The 17305-nt window shown below is 37.9% G+C and overlaps 2 protein-coding genes across 11 annotated transcripts in view; both read right to left on the minus strand.

Moving 5' to 3' along the window:
* Window positions 1-90: 90 nt before the first annotated feature.
* On the minus strand, window positions 91-5164 carry TSSC4 (tumor suppressing subtransferable candidate 4). Of its 9 annotated transcripts, none has more exons than XM_083350754.1 (4): window positions 5075-5155; window positions 3744-3851; window positions 3130-3193; window positions 91-1952 (listed from the first exon to the last, which is right to left on the minus strand). In XM_083350754.1, the coding sequence occupies exon 4, from the start codon at window positions 1860-1862 to the stop codon at window positions 819-821; it is 1044 nt and encodes a 347-aa protein (XP_083206880.1). In that variant the 5' UTR covers window positions 1863-1952; window positions 3130-3193; window positions 3744-3851; window positions 5075-5155; the 3' UTR covers window positions 91-818. The 9 variants fall into 9 exon arrangements, with proteins under 9 accessions (XP_083206880.1, XP_083206875.1, XP_083206876.1 ...); XM_083350749.1 differs by having other exon boundaries at window positions 3130-3200; XM_083350750.1 differs by having other exon boundaries at window positions 3130-3200; window positions 5116-5149.
* Window positions 5165-12623: 7459 nt separating this feature from the next.
* The window catches only part of CD81 (CD81 molecule), an 89664-nt gene continuing 84982 nt past the window's right edge, over window positions 12624-17305 (minus strand). For both annotated transcript variants that reach the window (XM_083348496.1, XM_083348497.1), the window contains one exon: window positions 12624-17140. In XM_083348496.1, the coding sequence (XP_083204622.1) occupies window positions 17078-17140 (63 nt within the window). In that variant the 3' untranslated portion in view covers window positions 12624-17077. The remainder of the gene's footprint in view (window positions 17141-17305) is intronic.

Raw genomic sequence — 17305 nt, forward strand, 5'->3', positions numbered from 1 at the left:
AAAAGGGGCACCATACAAGAGTAGAGAGAAAAATAGTTTTTCACACAAATGGCCGTTACCATGCAAGTACAGAATTTTGAACCTAGGCAGTTATTTCCAAGTTTTATTGACACCAAAAATATCAAATGGATATTCACCTACAAACCTTATTTTAAGCGCCTTTATTCTTACATAAACAGTTAGGTCAACACAAATCCCTGTATTTTAGAAGCTCTTACGTATGGAGGAAAAAAACCCTTCAGTTTTCAAGGAAGTTGTGCCAATTCAACAGTCAGAACCAATCAATTCTAAGGATGGCTTAGTTGACTGTAATTTTAATTTTATAAAATATCTCTTCCAATTCCATAACATTTTTCCTACGATCTTAACATACTGTATGTTTACATTTTCTTGTCTCTAGCCAAACAACATAGTAGTTGTCATATTTCATGCTTTTCATTCATACTGTTGAATACTGGTTAAATCTTTGCCTCAACTACAATAAACTGATAAATCTTGCACCTCATCCACAGGATATGTTTTGTCAGTTATGAATTGGTAGAGATATCGTTACAGTATATTGTCAAAAGTTTTGGTATGAATAGCCGAGCCCCCTTTCATATACAGAAACTCCCTTCTATATTGTTGGACTACTGTATAAATGTCTTATAGTTTTTATTGCAAAACACAGCAGAATTTTGTTGGAAAGGGCAAAGTTACTAGTATTTTTAGTCACAATAACAAGCATGTTAAGGAAAACAAACTGCCCAAATTCATGCAAATGACGAAGAAAATATTTCGAGTAAGCTATCACTGGACAAATATAAGGTTTCTAGCTTTTAGGATTCTTCTTCCTCATTAGTTTTGGGTCGGAAATGTTTCCTACTCCTTTTCTTGCTACCATGAAACCCTACAGTTGTCGTCACATTCTCTTCTTGCACCTCTGGAGAACCTGTGTTGGCTTTTTGAGCATCTTGTTCTTCCAATTTCAATGGCTCACAAGCTTCCTTTTCTTTTTCTCTGCTTTCTGAGGGATCTACTACAAGTACATCACCTTTATTCTGGGCAGCTAAGTTATCCAGAGGCCTTTCTCTGGCCTCTTGGTTTGCATCAATGATGTTGGCCTCCAACTTTTCCTCGGTTGAAGCTCCTCTTTTTTTCCCTGATCTGTCTAAGCCTGTCTTTACCGGTTTGGTAAAGATAATTCTTCCTGCCCCAGAGCTAGAAGCATCCTGGTTGAAAGATGGTGCATAATGTTCAGGATGTGCTGAACTTTGTTCCTTTCTACCCTTGTTCAAGCCACTCAAGAACTCCATAGCAATTGATCTGTTGGTATCATCACTACATTCTGCCACATTCTCCAAACTGTACTTGGTCCAGCGTTCTGGATGGGCCACATAATCAGGTACTGGTGGGGAACATTTATAAGACTGAATTGGCTCACGTTGTCTTCCAAAGCTTTCCGCAGGCATCTTGTTTGAAATGCTGGGGGGTGGCAGAGGGCGTTTAAACCTTCTATCAATGACACTGTCTTCAGCTGTCAAGGGCACTGCCTGTTTGGCTGCTCCTTCCAGACAATCAAAAATGTTCTGGCTGCGCTGTGAAAAGCTTGAACTCATGCCTTTCAAATGAAAGGGTTGAACAAATGATTTTTGGCTGCCGTGCAAAGAATCTGCACTCTTCTTTGATTCATAATCCACATCATCTGAAGGAAGCGGCTTGTCAGGGGACACAACATCAACTTCAGCACTGCCTGCAAACTCAAAATCTTCTGAATCTGAGTCACTCAGGGAAATTGTATCTGAGGGAAGGATGCCTTCGTAATCTGTGGCCCCACCAGTCACTGTACCCACAAAGGGTTCGCCTGCACCTTCGTCTCCCATTCTTGATGATCACTTGTTTAAACTACCTTGATTTGAGTCTTTCTGCAGCCAGATACGTTTTTCAGCTGTTTCTCAGAGGGTGTTTAACACCTAGAACAAAAAAGAACCGAGTTACATGCAAAAATGTAAGGCTACATTATTGATATCTGCTTATTCATTTACCTAAGGAGATTTCAAGATCAAAAATACCAAGACTTTAAAACAAAAAGGGAGAGAAAAAAATTAACAGAGGAAGCTTAATCTAATCTATTATCTCAGACAGGATCACTTTTGATTTTATAAACAATACATTGTGTAAATGGATTCTAAATAGATTCTACTATAAGATTTCTTGTGATAGGATGCGATTTCTTCTATTTATTTTTAAATAAATCCATAATCCTGTAATCTGCTACGCTATTATGATTTTACAAGAGTATACATTCTAACCTATTTCTGCTATGCTTTCCAGATTGGATGCCATTAGTGCATCTCCTTTTACAAGTGCAAACATGCAATAATCATATATGTAGAGAAACTCTCAACTGGTCAATTTTTAGTGTTTTAGATTTGAGCACAGAGAACAGAATTTCATTTTAATTAAGATTTTATTACGAATAGTAGGTAATCAATCAGTACCAACCTAACAAGAATTTATATTAAAGGTCAGCCACTTTAAATGAAAGAAAAGTTCTTGCTTCTAAGAAATAAAATGTAAAATACAAGTTGAGGAAATCTATTATCTACTGCAGAATACCACTCAAAATTGTGAGAATTAAAAACTTGGTAGTATTAAATAATCTATAATCTTCATATTTTGCTTTTTATTTAAGGATGGAGTTAATATTTAGCATAAATTAGTGGCTTCTTTGGTCAATTAGGTGTTCCTTTTTGTGTATTTCTAATGTAACAATTTCTTTGCGCTGATGTGCAACTATTACCACTTGGAAGGACTGTGTACAAATCTGGAACATAAAGCAATTTCATTTTGTTTTGAAATTCTCTACAATGGCATCCAAAATGATGTTGGTGCTCTGAATTAATTACAATTCTGTAATACTTTTGTGTATAGACAAATATGAGGTTTGTTGGCACAACTTCACCCTATTTCTGAGATCTGAAGGGCTTTTTAGGTACTTAAGCATGTTTAGTAGCCCAAGAGCATTAGTGTTTTTATTCTTTAGTGATACATTCCCCATGATAGGAGAAAAGTATTTGACAAGAGTTGTACAACAAAGTACTTTATAGTGATGGTAAACAGGCATGGAAGAACCTACTAGCCACTCACCATCTGGCGTTTGAACCAGTATTCCATCCTCTGGGTCAGTAAAAGCCACCAAGGTTCTGAGATCCTGTACCCTGGCAGTAAGAGGTTGGACATATCAGCGCAATCAAAAAGTGTGGAGTTGCAATTTTCTACTATATCAATAGTACTTGTTACTTTGATAAATGTACCCTCTAGCTGTGCAATATTATCATCTACAAATAATTATTTTAAAATTGGAAAGCAGATATTTGTTTTATTTATTAAACTAATTTATGTCTAGTGGAATTTTGAGGCAAACATATTGCACAATAGGCAGAGACAGCAAGCACTGTATCTCAATGTTGGACTTAATACCAACTGATCTATAGGACTATTTAAACCACCACTAACAACCAAACGTTAGTACAGTACAGTTAAATCACCAAGCATAAGAATATAATTGGATGAGATCAGAAAAGGAATCAAACCCAAGTTCTTTGTTTTTCAAGAACTAAGAAATGTAGATTAAAGAAATGTACGTTCCAGATTGTGCATGTTATAGGTTTTTTTTGTTTCTGATCCATTCATATCTTCCCCCCACCCCCGCCCCGGGTGGGCAGTAAACAATAAAATTGTTCCAGAGAGAATAGACTCACAAGATGTTTGCAGCAATCTGATTGCAACATAATTCAGACATAATGGCTTTTCTGTGACAGAAGTCCCCATCAAAATCTTCCATAGTAGTCTTGGTCTTGCTATCTCAACTGTGGGAAAGCCAAAGAGCATATTATCTTTTCCTTCCCCATCAAGCTTATGCTACTGGAGTAAGTTAAGTTTTTTATTTTGATCCCACCTGTATTATTTTTACAAATAACTCAAGGCAGTAAACGTATCCTTCTTCCTCCAACTTTCCCCACAGTAACACTGTGGAAGTAAACTGGGCTAAGAGAGGGTGACTGGCCCAAAGTTAGCCAGCTAGCTTTCATAGCTAAGGTAGGACTAGAACTCAGTCTTCCACATTCTAGCCTGGTACCTTAGCCACTAGGCCAAACTGGCTCTGTTTCTCTTTTTATACTTATTTTAAGACAGATTTAACAAATATATTTATCTGATGAATCCAATTGCAGCATGTCCACAGCTTTCTTGTGATTTTGGGTAGGTAAGAGGAAGTGAAAAAACATTAAGTGGGGGAAAGCATTCCTTTCTTACTAAGGAATGCATAATTCTTTAATTTTTTTGTAGGCAATGTGGTTCACAAATCAGTTACCCTCTGCTACAGAGATATTAACAGACATATCTAAAAGAAGAAAGCAGGCTGGCTTGCCAGATACCGGTTTATATAACTTTCCATTTGATAATACATCAATCACACTAAGAATTCTGTTAAAAAAGCAATTTATAATGGGAAAATAGCACTTCCCTATTTAAAAAAGAGAAAACAAAGGGAAAATATAAAATAAATAAAAGCAAATTAAGGCTGTTATGCAATATTTATGTGAGCACAGCCATACCGCTGTTAGACAATTCTGACATTTCAGCGTGCAAAGCACGGCTGTAGTAATTTACCTAGAGAGCAGGGTTGTTTCTTCTCATATAAATTATTGTCTTTCGCCCTTGTGAACTAATGATATAACAATTCCAAGCAGGTAACTTGCAAGAGCTTTCACTTTCGAGTCTTAAAAGCAACTTCAGGAAAAAAAAATATATCTGAATCCACCTGCTTAGGAAAATTCAGTGACCCGAGGCAGGACGAAAATAATCTTAATAACCATTTCTTGTAGCCAAATGACGTATCAGCCACGGTCTTAAAGAGAGATTAACCCGCAACGTAGAGGGCAAGGCTATTAAAAAGGTCGCGGGCTGCTGCTTGGGAAATGCTCTCAGGGCTGCTCAGTTTGATCCAGCCCACAGATCCTCTGCTCTCAGATCCTTCTCTCCACACCTGCCCCGCTTATCTCCCAGACCTCCGGGACCGACGGCCACTTACGCAGCTACCCTTTCAGACGTGCGTAGTAGTCCTCTGCTCACCTGCAACGGCCTGTTTCTCCCACCTGCGCGCGCAACTCCGCCGCTCGATTCCGGGGTCGACGCATCGTTTCCGGCGTCGCTTTCCCGTTGCTTGATGGGATGGGAAGTTTTCTTGCTCCCCAAAGACCTATGGGAACTTACGCCGCCATCGAATCACTTAAACCACCTATCCCAGAAGCCATTTCGCAACTAAGCCAAAATTCGACAAAAGCTCTTCCTTCAGTTCTTTTCCCAATGTCTTCTAGGAGTTGTAGTATTTTTTTAAAAAAAAACAACTATCGCCCAGGCTTGAGCATACGACAACCGTTAAGTCTCTTTATTTATTTTTATTTTAATTCCATTTATATCCCGCCCTAGGCGGCTTACAAGCTTAGCAGTAGCCTTCATTCTATGTATATGCCTGCTTATTAGGGCTTTCACACACACCCCCAAGCGGCATTATTACAAAGTCAGCTTAATTGCCCCCAACAATCTGGGTCCTCATTTTACCTACCTCGGAAGGATGGAAGGCCGAGTCAACCTTGAGCCTGGTGGGACTCAAACCTGCACTAATGTCAGGCAGCTGGTGTTACTTAAGGAGGCATTAACCGTGCAGAGAAAACTGTTATAGCTTTTGGGGTCTGTTCAGCCTCAACATAATGCGGTTTTGCTAAGTTTATTTTATTTCCTTTTATACTAGAGTTATCAGCACTGCAGTGCTTGTATAATTGCAGAAAAGATAGTTTAGAAAGGCAACTTTGGTTACCATTTTTAAAACTAGCAAACTAGCTAAACAATGAAACTTTCCCTGATGTTTTCCAATAATGCAGTTTTTAAATGTTATCCAGAAATTCTTGAATACTCTCAAAATATGTGAAGGGCACCAAGCTGGAAGCGCACCATCGCTTGGCTAAAAGATTTCCAAATAATACCATTAAGGCCTGCTTGCCTTCATTGATGTCTAGCCCAGTTCTCACTACGCTTATATGAGAACCAGCAGTAGCAGAAGCATAACATCACTGGAAGTTTAGGGGAAAAGAGGAAGAACGAGTATTAGATATGTTGACCACTCTGAGTTATTTATAAGAATAAAGGCCGGATATAAATAAAAGAAAATAATAAAAGTTGACATTGAGTTTTTGCTCATTATGACAACAAACATGCTTCACTTTGTTGCAATTACAGATGGAAGCCTGTAAGTGAGAATAATGTATTCTTCAGCATTTCCTTTGCCAGTTGCTAATATTGTCGCTCCATCTTGTTTTTGGTCTCTTTGGTGGATGCTTTTTATCAAGTGGGATCCATTCTGGAACTCCCTTGGTCCGCCTGCCATCAGTTCTTCTTGGTATGTGACCAGCTCATTTCCATTCAATTCTTTTACTCTCTTGATATTGTATACTTTCGTTTGTATAATTCAGCATACAACACTTAAGTAATTTCTACCCTTGAAGAGCATTTGGCACAGTGCAGTAGTTCTTTGGGCCCCTAGAGTGGCCCATGTTACATCCTTGCTCTGCAAGCTGCGCTGATTGCTGGTTTGCTTCTGGGTGCAATTCAAGGTGTTGGTAAGTACCTATAAAGCCGTTTACGGCATGGATCCAGGTTACTTGAGGAACCATCTAACCTCAGAGGGACTGAGCCTGCCCCACCCGTGATATATATATTTTCTTATATTACATTCACATATTTGAAAAGCAACGTGGTGGCTGGGTAGTAGTAATTCAATTAATACAGATAGCATTAGTACAGATTTCAAATTGCTACCATAAATATTTCTTCTTTTTCCCTTCATATATCTATTTGTAAATTAAAAGACAAGCTTTATTCTATCCATCACATAGAAAATAGCTTTCTTACATATATCTATAGTTTTTAGTTTACACATATTCTAATTGTTTTAACATACAATGTGTTAGACAATCAATGACCTAATAGATTTTTCAATTTTAGTTTTCACTAACATTTAGATTTAACGTTTGATATTTATCATTCCCAAGATTTTTAGTATACTCCCAATTCATCTATCAACATTCTTCACAAAATCTAATATTCAAAATACACATCCTGTTTACTTAACTTCTCACCCTCTATGTCAACAAGTTAAGGATACAATATGATATCCTTTTTGCTAATTTTCAGTTGTTTCTTTTTTAAGTAGTAATCAAAATTTCTTTTTATTTCAATATTTATGCTTCCTCTCTTCCTCTTTATATCTGCTATCTTGCTTAAACTGATAATTTTCGTTTTTAACATTCCATATAGACAGAGTGAACGCCTGTTACTCGTCCCAGCTTCTGCCAACCTAGCAGTTCGAAAGCATGTAAAAATGCAAGTAGAAAAATAGGGACCACTACGGTGGGAAGGTAACAGCGTTCTGTGCGCCTTTGGCGTCTAGTCATGACCACGGAGATGTCCTCGGACAAGTGCTGGCTCTTCGGCTTTGAAACGGAGATGAGCACCGGCCCCTAGAGTCGGAAACGACTAGCACGCATGTGCGGGGGAACCTTTACCTTTACTATAGACCTATTTTTTACTTTCAACAATAGGTTTTTAGCTTATCTACATTATTCAACTTTACATTACCTTTATGCACATATCAATATTCAAATTAGCTATTAGTATTTATACTGGCGCCCGACCTCCGCTCCTTCCGACGCGACCTTAAAACCCATCTCTTTAAGGAAGCGGGCCTGGCCTGATGGGATGGGGTGGGTTTGTTATTATGACTTTAATTTTAAATTTGTACTATGGGCATTGTTTAATCATGTTTTAATAATTTTAACTTTTGTATCTGTCTTTTACGTATTGCCCTGTTAACCTCCCTGAGTCTCTTGAGAGAAGGGTGGTATATAAATTAAATAAATAAATAAATAAAATAAATAAATAAATAAATATACTGTTAAATTTTAATGTCCAAAATTTTTTCTTTATCTCAGTTCATAACAATGTCTTATGTTCAACATACACATCTTATCTATTTAAGTACATTCTGTTTCAGATTTCAATAAGATGGTCGAAACTCCATTCTTGTTGAGTCTTATTCTAGCTTTTTTCCTTTGCCAAATCATCTTCCATGTCCTTGTTTTTGGGTCATCGAACCAATCTCCTTATAATATCATGTATATTAATTGATATTGGCAAAACCATCCGATCACCATTTTTTTTAGTGGACTTGTAGGTCTAGTGGGTTGTCTCTTTATTCTTCCATATCGATGTAGTTGTTCTGAATTGTTTGTCTTCTCATCCAACTGTTCTTTTTCTGGATCCTCTAGTTCCTTCTGAGTTGTATGAGAAACCTTTTCCTTTTTCCAGGTTGTCAATGTCTGTTCTGGATTTTCAAATATCAATATTTGTTTAATAGTAGATTCTTCTGTCATGGTACTTGAATGTTTCATTTTTTCTATTGTATTTTGTATAGATGGTTCTTTAATTGTGGTCGAAGTTTGGGCTTTCATATCTGGGCTGTCTTCTTGTTCCTTCACATAGCCTCTTAGTATTTGATTGGTTGTGGTAAGAATTTGGATTAGTGTTTTTAACATAGCAAGAGTTTGTTGATTTTCATCTATAAATAAATTTTGTTCCTGGTCTTCTTCCATCTTGGTATTTTAAACTTAAGGCTTTACACTTAGAAAATCCAAAAGAAAGTTTTTTTCTAGTTAGGGAACACAAAGCCTTTCACAGCTGTTGTTTCAAAGTTCTCAAGGTTATGTATCTTATCTATTTCTCTGGGCAGTCAGCCAGGCCCCTTTTAAAGTTCCCCTTTGAGTCCCAAAGTTGTCTTAATCTTTTCAGTTTTTATTTTTTTTCATAAAAAAGAATCTAGATTTTCAACAGAAGTAGACAAAGAACAATAGGAAATAAAATACCTTTCAGTCCACATGCTTTGAGAAATAAAGTTCTAATTGGGATTCAGTTACTTTTTCAACATTTAAAATGGCCCTGGGTATTTAGTCGCCACTCTTTATAAAAACAAACAAACAAACAAATAAATAAATAAATAAATAAATTCCCCTTCCCTCACTGCAGGGGAGAAAATGCTTAGCAGCTTAAGGAGGTACAGAAAGTAATTAGGGTGTAAAAGAGGTAGATCTCACCCAGTCTCTTCCGCACTGCTTTAAGAGTTGCCTGGTGGAAAATGTGACTTCGGCTGTTCACAGCCTAGGGACGAGCCATAATGGCTGGTCCTTTCATCCGCCAGTTTGGAGGGATCGCCAGGTCCAACGGGAGAGTTGCAGCTCTCCCGCGATCCAGTGAGCGCCCCTCTTTGCTGGTGACCTCTTCAGGGCGACTTTTGGCCCTTTTCAGGCCCCCCCAGTGATGCAAAACTGGACGGGGGAGAGAGAGAGCAAGTCTCCCAGCCATCCATAGCTCCAAGTTTGGGTGTCTTCAGTTGAGACAAAGGTGTCAACCCTATTCCATTCTCTAATTTAGCAGCTCAGTAGGATGTGAAGATTAATCACCCCACACTTTGTAATCTTCATTTTGTTACTTTAGCATTTCTCTTCTTTTGTGATCTATATCAAGGAAGAGAAGGCTAAGGAATCAAAGGTAACAAGGACATTTAACTTTGAACTGACACATTAACACACAATATTAGCTTTTAGTATTAAAGGTAACATTCAGGGATTTGTTTAATAACCACACAAGGAATATTCAGAAAGTAATGGGAAGCCATGTCTTCCAAATGGCATTTCCATAAGGAAAGGAAAGCAAAAGCAGAGCCCCAAGTCCCCCAGGTTACTACCAGTTGTCTATATGGAGATTCTCAGGTCATGGTTGTACCAAAGGTGCTTTTTCCAAAAGGCAATTGGACTTTCTTAAGTTTTTTTGTTTGAAAATACTTCATTTCTTATCCAAGAAGCTTCTTCAGTTGATCCATGATTCAAAGGTTAAGCAAGAGTCAGACCTGATAATTCATGAGTGAAAAAAACACCAGGGAATTTAGAACTATAAATGAGATATGGAAGTCAGTCAAAGTCCTGAAAGAAGGCATTGGAATCTCAACAGGTCAAAGAACCTGTGAGTGGGAAGCATGGTTTCTGTTGGGTATGTCACCCCCACTCACCAATTTTTTCTCTTTAAAGCACAGAATAGAGGGACCACTGAATGCCTTACTTCCATCTCTATTCTGCTGCTATTATGTACATAAAAGGGTTAAAGCTAGAACCACCATCTTTTGGGAGCGGAAAAAAATGGATGGGAGTAAATTAATAGGAGTATATTTTTATTATAGTGCAGGGATGCAGAGTATGTACTATAAATAATAAAAATAACTGCATTCACATTTGTCATAGAGGGATAGCAAGGTATGACTCGGCAAAGGAAGTCCACCAAACATAGTCTTCCACATTCCATCACTTCAGATGAATTCCATACACCTCATCCAGCCCAACCTCCCCTTTTTATAAAGATGTGAACTCCTGCAAATTGATAGCGCTTACAAGCTGTACTAAATTTTTCATTTTGATTCTGTTTGTTCATTTATAACAAAATAGTTTTAAATGTAGGCAGAAGTAGGATTATTTCATGCTTATGTATTCTGGAAATGTTTACTGTATATTTTTTTCTCCTACTTTCCTCCCGGCCCCTTCAAGTGTTGATTTCACACATACTTTGATAAAGACCTTTCTGCTCTATGTGTAGCCTAGTCGTTTTAGGAATGAACTGATGAGCTTTGCCCCTTGCTAGGGAGATGCCAATACCAACACAGGATTGACCATGCTAGACTCAGGCTTTCCATGTCACTTATCTTTTCCTATATTCCATGTTAACAAATATTTGCTTTTCAGGAAATATGATGGCACTGCCCTGCTATCTTTCTTTGAAGAACATAGACCACCAGAGATACTGTGTTTCCCTGAAAATAAGACTTAGCTTGATTTTGGGGGGTGGGCCTAATTATAAGCCCTACCCCACAAATAAGCCCTAGTTTTGAGGTGAGGTGCACACCTAAGTCAAGCTAGGGTGGGGGTGTGGAGCTGCCCCACGTGCCCCACACCTGCTTACCATTGAGGCCAGGCCTCCCATGCCCTGACACCAGCCTCGCCGGCCCACTTCTGCAGCCACTCACACCTGTCACCCCCAGTCTCCATTTTGCTGTCAGAGGCCTTCAGGAAAGCTCCAGATTGGCGCACGTGGCACCTCCTGGAGGCTGGGGGGGCGGGGTGCTGAGAGTGTCAATCCAGAGCTCCATTCTCAGCTGCAGTCTTTCCTGAAGGCCTCTGACGGCAAAATGGGAGGCCAGGGATGACATGCACGAGCAGCAGCAAGTGGCCGAAGAAGTGGGCCGGCTGGGCGGGGCTTTCGGTGCCACTGCTGCGAGGTTAGATGGGAAAAGGCATCCCCCAAAATAAGATAATTCCATGAATGGGTGCAAACAACAAACTGATGTATATAAATTTGGATTTAATGGGCACTCCCAAGTGGATCATAAAAACCAGTTTGTGCTTGGTAATCAGGTGCTAAATAAATAAAGCTGGAGTTCTCCCACTTTAAGTGGGCCATTTAAACAAAGATTTGAGAATTATGTGTGGTGGTATCTGTATGCCAGGTAGCTGTACAAAGAATATATATTTTTTGTTTAAATTTATTGTTCTTATATCTCAGGTTATTCAGATTTCTGAAGCTGAATAGAAAACTAATTTTAACACCCTTCATATCTTTCTGCAGTGTCTATCCTTTTTGTTCTTGACCTCCTTCTGGAAGTATTTAACACAACTGGGCTTTTTGACACAGGACATACTGGAATCATCTTACACAATACCAGGATGAAGTATACTTGAGTTTCAACATAATTTCAATTTTCACATATATTTTGAGGAACAGGAAATGGACCTTTTTTAAACAGGAAAAAAGTATTTAAAAAAGCAAAGTGAAACTGGATTTAATCCAGAATGTGAGTTAGCACTAGGCCAAGAGTAAATCTGATAGGGTATCACCTGTTTAAATTATTTTTGTGTATCTTTTAAGTTGAGAATTTTAACATTCAGTAAACAAATAGGACAACAGTAAATAGATGTAATTTGAGGGTGCAAAACTAGTTAAACAATGAGAGTGAAGTGGGAAGGAAAGTTGCAATGAGTTTGATTTTTTTTAGACAGAATTGGGAATATGTGGCAAAACTGTCCAGCAAGAAAACAAACTCATTTGCAGGACCCTGATTCCATGCATTGCCCTTAGATTTGAAAACTGGTTTGTTGTTACAGTAATTGTAACAAAGTTCTCCAAATACCTACAGTTTATCACACAAGGAAAATAACCACTTTGGAAAAGTAGATGTTGCATTTACCCTCTAATTAAACATATCGGATTTGGCCAGAAGTGAAGTTTATGGCTTTCCTAAGAAATAAGCAAGATTCAAATGGAAATGGCTAACAGCTATGGCACCCTTCCTGTGTTATTTGGCCTATATTTTGGCCTTGTTCTCTGTTCACAGGGCTGACTTTGCTATTGCTATGGAGATGTGAAAGTTGAAGTACTCGGGTGTTATGACGGGCTGGTTGTAAAAAACAGAGTTTCCTAGCACAACACACGCTAGAGAAAATGTTTATTGAAATATCTGAAAGTAAAAAAAAAAGCCAAAGAAGAAAAGTTAGCATAGCTTGTGACAGGTTCTCTTATATAAAACAAAACAAAGCATTCAGTTCCATGTTGCCAGCAGCTCAGTTTGGCCTCCCAGTATAGTATACTGACCTTCCACAATGTGGTCCCCTCTAGAGTAATGGATTTCAATTCTTAGAATTCCCCCAACACTACAGAGAGGAAAGGATTGAGAAGGTCTGCCTTCCTTAAATAAGCAGCCTTAAAAGGGAACGTTGATTTTGCACTGGCTTTTCATAAGAGATTTTCTCTCTCTCGTAATTTCTGTCTCCCTCCCACCCTTCCTCAAGCATCTTAAAAAATTAAGACTGAGGCATATCCATATTCTAATTCTGCCAATTTACATTGTATGGGACACACAACCAGGATGAAATTTCTTAGATCTAACATAAATTCTTGTGAAGATAAAACTTCAGTTTATTGAACCTGGCTCCAATTGGCATGAAGCCTTCATTCTATCTGCCTTTCATCTCATTTTAGAAATGAACATTTTCGTTTCTCCGCTTTCTTCCAAACATTAGAGCTGTACTGAAAGAGAATTTTTCTATTCCTTCAATCTCAACATAGGCACTTTTATGGCTTAATTTTATGGCAGATGGTACCGCACATGGGATACTTCATTAGCCAATTTGTCAGCCAGTTTTTGAATCTGGAAGGCATCTGTGTCTCTTTTGCTAATCTCTCAGCTCTTTGTAGACAGATTAAAGAAACAGATCCTGTCATTATTGAAAAAAGGACTTAGGCACATTTACACAAACAGCAGTTCACACAATACGACTGATCAGAGACTGCATCATTTCAGACAGCATGCATGTGCGTGCTTTGCTAGATAAAGGGGGGGGGAATCTATATACAGGGGGAAAAAACCCCAATATACTAAGCAGAAGCTATCTATCACTTGGTTTTCAATACATGAATTTCACTTCTGTTCATTTGTCAGCTGCAGCTTGAAGTAATTAGTGGATAGCTTGTTTTCCAATGGGATCTTCAATTTCTTTCTAGACTAGATATAATCAATCTGATGTCTTCCAGATGTTTTGGACTGCAACTCCCATTAGACCCAGCACAAAAGCAAAGAATCTTGGGAGTAGAAATTCAAAACAGCTGGAAGACACTTGTTACCCATCTTTGTTGTTGACTAAGCATTACAAACTCCTTGCTTTGGAAATGTTGTGTACACTTATGCTACTCAAGTCAATTTAATTGGCTCAATTTTCTCTTTTTAGAATGGGAATTTGATTTTATGAATCAGACTTCAACTTGTGAACACTTTTACTTGTCTAGTTCTTACTGCTAATCTCCCAGGAGCAAAAGCAACATACTTGCCAATTTTTTTTAAAAAAATGAAAAGTACAAATAAAAAATCTAACGTCTCCAACATTACTTGATTTAGAGTAGTATACATTCAATCTATTTCATTTGCTCAAAATCATTTTGCTCCTAATAAAAACTTGTAAAAGAGAAAATATCTTGCGAAACATCCCTTGCTTGTCTCCATTTCAAACTATATCTGTTTTTCATCCAAATAGGCAGGTTTTGCCAACAACCTGGAGAAAAACTTCCTTCACTTTCTCTTGGCCTATTAAAATGTATACTGAGCCAGGACATCCAATCACCATCTACACTAGTGTTTCCCAAACTCAGCAACTTTAAGATGTGTAGACCTCAAGCATGCTGGCTGGGGAATTCAGGGAGTTGAAGTCTACACATCTTAAAAGTTGCTAAGTTTGGAAACAATGCTCTATGCCACACCTTCTATTTAAAAAGTGTCCTTTGCTCAGAGCTAACTTTTTGTCCTAATAATCAATGCCCTTGATCCATTTCAGTTGCTAGAGGACAGAGTAACTAACTTTCAAAGGAGAACTCTGGCTGCTTACATATCACCAACTGAACACTGAACAATATTCAAATACAATATAGGAAAAACAAGACAGAGACTATTTAGTTGTACATTTACACACATTTCTCATGGACACCCAATAAAAGGCTGTGAGTTACATATATCCATTCTGTACTCTGGTAATCCCAATGCACATGCACACACAATATATGTATGTAGATAAAATGCACATGCACAGCTGATACATAGGATTTGTACATGTAGTGTAGTCTATTATACTGGACCATGTAACCCCAAAGCCTTTGAAAACTGGTAGAATCGCTTTTGCTTCTAGTGCATGCAAAGTGGACATTCAGGGCAGTGTTGTTTTAAGGCTATTTCTAAGGCTAAAAGATGTCTTCCTTATTTCCTGCGAGCATAATCAGCAAGACTCTTGAGACATAAGTTTTCTAAGGATGCCAGAAACAAAATGTTTTTGATTTGGGACAGATATTTAAAGAGCTGCGATGGAGGAACCGAATCTGGTTGCCGCTCTACGCCAGAAAGTGAGGAGAAGAGGGAGTGTGGTGGGATTGAGAGAGAAATAAATGTCTAATCAGCAGATTAGTTTTTCTGATCTGTCTTGTACACCCTGAGATTCTAATTTACATAGATTGTTATATTTGCTTCACCTGCCTAAAGGGAAAACTAGTTTTTATCCCAAATAATTTACCTTAAAAAAAGACAAGAATATAGCCAGGGAGGCAGTTAAGTCCCCCACCCCCTTGCTCTTTCAATAGGAAGAGACTGGTATTTTTAACTTTAGAATTGTCTTCCTTTTAGGTAAATGTGGGTTGATTTGGCTCACATTCAGCTCATTTGTTCCAACTACTATTTTAAAGGACACTGAATCTACGGTACTGTAGCTGATGTGGTACAGCAGAAGAAACCAAGATTAAAATGATTTCTTCAAGAACAGTATGAAAACATGGCCATTCTATGGCACATGTGACACTGCCGTGAATATTCCGATATGGGACCTTCCAGATGTATTGGACAACAATACCAATTGTCCCAGGTGACTTTTTAAACATCTGGAGTTAACAGAAATGGGGAAAGAACAAAACAATTTCCAGTTTTGCAGTAAGGATGGATAAGTGGAGAAGAATGGTCAGAAATCATAAGCAAATCAAAGAGATCATTTTGTGAGCTCTCAGCTGGATAGATATGAAAGAGATATCTGTCTGGAAACGTGATGGACGAGGCTAGGAATTCTGGAAAACTGCCCAGCTTATAGTTTTCGTGTTCTATTTCTGGTGTGTGGAGATGAAAGAACACAGGGATCTGCAAGGGGTGGGACAAATGATGAAATGCATGTCATGATGCAAAAACCTTGTGTTTGGGGTACTTGTGTCCGATGCCAGAACGTAAGTATGAAAGGCTTAGGTTTGCACTGTGACTATGCAATTTTAAAAAAAATATTTCTTTGTCATCACAATTTATATAGGTTGCCTATTCAAAGTTTTATTTGTGGGGTTCATGCTCCTATATATCTTAAGGGATATTATCTAGTTTTCAATGACACAGAATAGTTGCTTCTTTAAAAACTTACAAATAACATTTAAGGAACAGGCTTCCAGAAATTATTTAACTGGTTTTCCCCAATAATTATTTTTGGCATTATAATACTACACATTTATCAAGCAAAGGTTAGGCAATATTTGTAGCGGAAGTAATTATGTAAGCAATGTGGGTGTTAAGATATTGAAAGAGTGTATATTCCATTATTAGACCTACCTCTAAAAAAAGAGAGAGTTATATCAAAATTAAGAGACCAGGTTGTGGGCTAAATCTTCCTTTCTGTAAATTAGTATCTTCTGAAAACTTGTCTGTGATTTGGATCCTTGCTTTGTCTCCAGGAAACATAATGGACATCAAGGTAATAGATTTATGCAAATTGGTTAAAAGTCTTTTTAATGAAAATGGGGGTTATTATTATAAAAAATATTGACAAATGTGCATGTTTAGTAACAGAATAGCAAAACATTTTAATTCTGCTCAGGGACTCTTGTACACCTATGCTCACGTATTTAGTCCAAGAATCCAAGAGTTCTTATAATCAAGACAAAAAAGTTGGAACAGGAAGTTTTTACTTTATCTCCACCAGAGGACAAAATAAAGCAAAAACTTTCCACTTCCTCATAAGGATAAACCCCTTGAAGAATAAATTCTTAAACTCCATCTTGATCAAACGGGAACAATGGCTGAAAAGAGGGAGAGAAAGGCTATTTTTGATAAAGGCTGGGAACCACCAGCATGATAGCATTTTTTAAACCCATAAACTGGTATGCAACTAATTTTGCCACAAATATACAGAAAACTCCCCTTTCCCCCATCCCTTAAAATGAACAAGAAGACTTCCAAGTAAGAATGATATGCTCTGTAAGATAATATCTGAAAAGTTATATACATAGATTTCTTTGTTTTTGTTACAAGTGTCTCCTGATCAGGCAGTGGCACTTCCGGTCTTATTGGCACCACCTCTTTGCACTCGTCTTCCTCTTCTCAATAGACAGAACTGTTCCTAATGCCACAGCACAGCACCATGCTCAGGATCATTTCAAAGATCTGCAGGCCGAGAAAGAAAAGATGAGCACAATGAGACTCCAGCCACGTTAGACCTGCAGGCAATCCCTCACTTTATTTCTTCTTAGCAAGACTGAATATTAGTCAGTGAAGATGGAAATATCTCTTTTGAATGTCATTTTTGCTTTCCAAGTTTATTCTTGGCAA

The sequence above is a fragment of the Vipera ursinii genome (assembly GCF_947247035.1).
Source record: "Vipera ursinii genome assembly, chromosome: 1".
NCBI classification, from domain to species: domain Eukaryota; kingdom Metazoa; phylum Chordata; class Lepidosauria; order Squamata; family Viperidae; genus Vipera; species Vipera ursinii.

Bases quoted from the DNA above. Each gene is read 5' to 3' on its own strand.
- TSSC4 (XM_083350755.1), bottom strand. From the start codon at position 1,862: ATGGGAGACGAAGGTGCAGGCGAACCCTTTGTGGGTACAGTGACTGGT.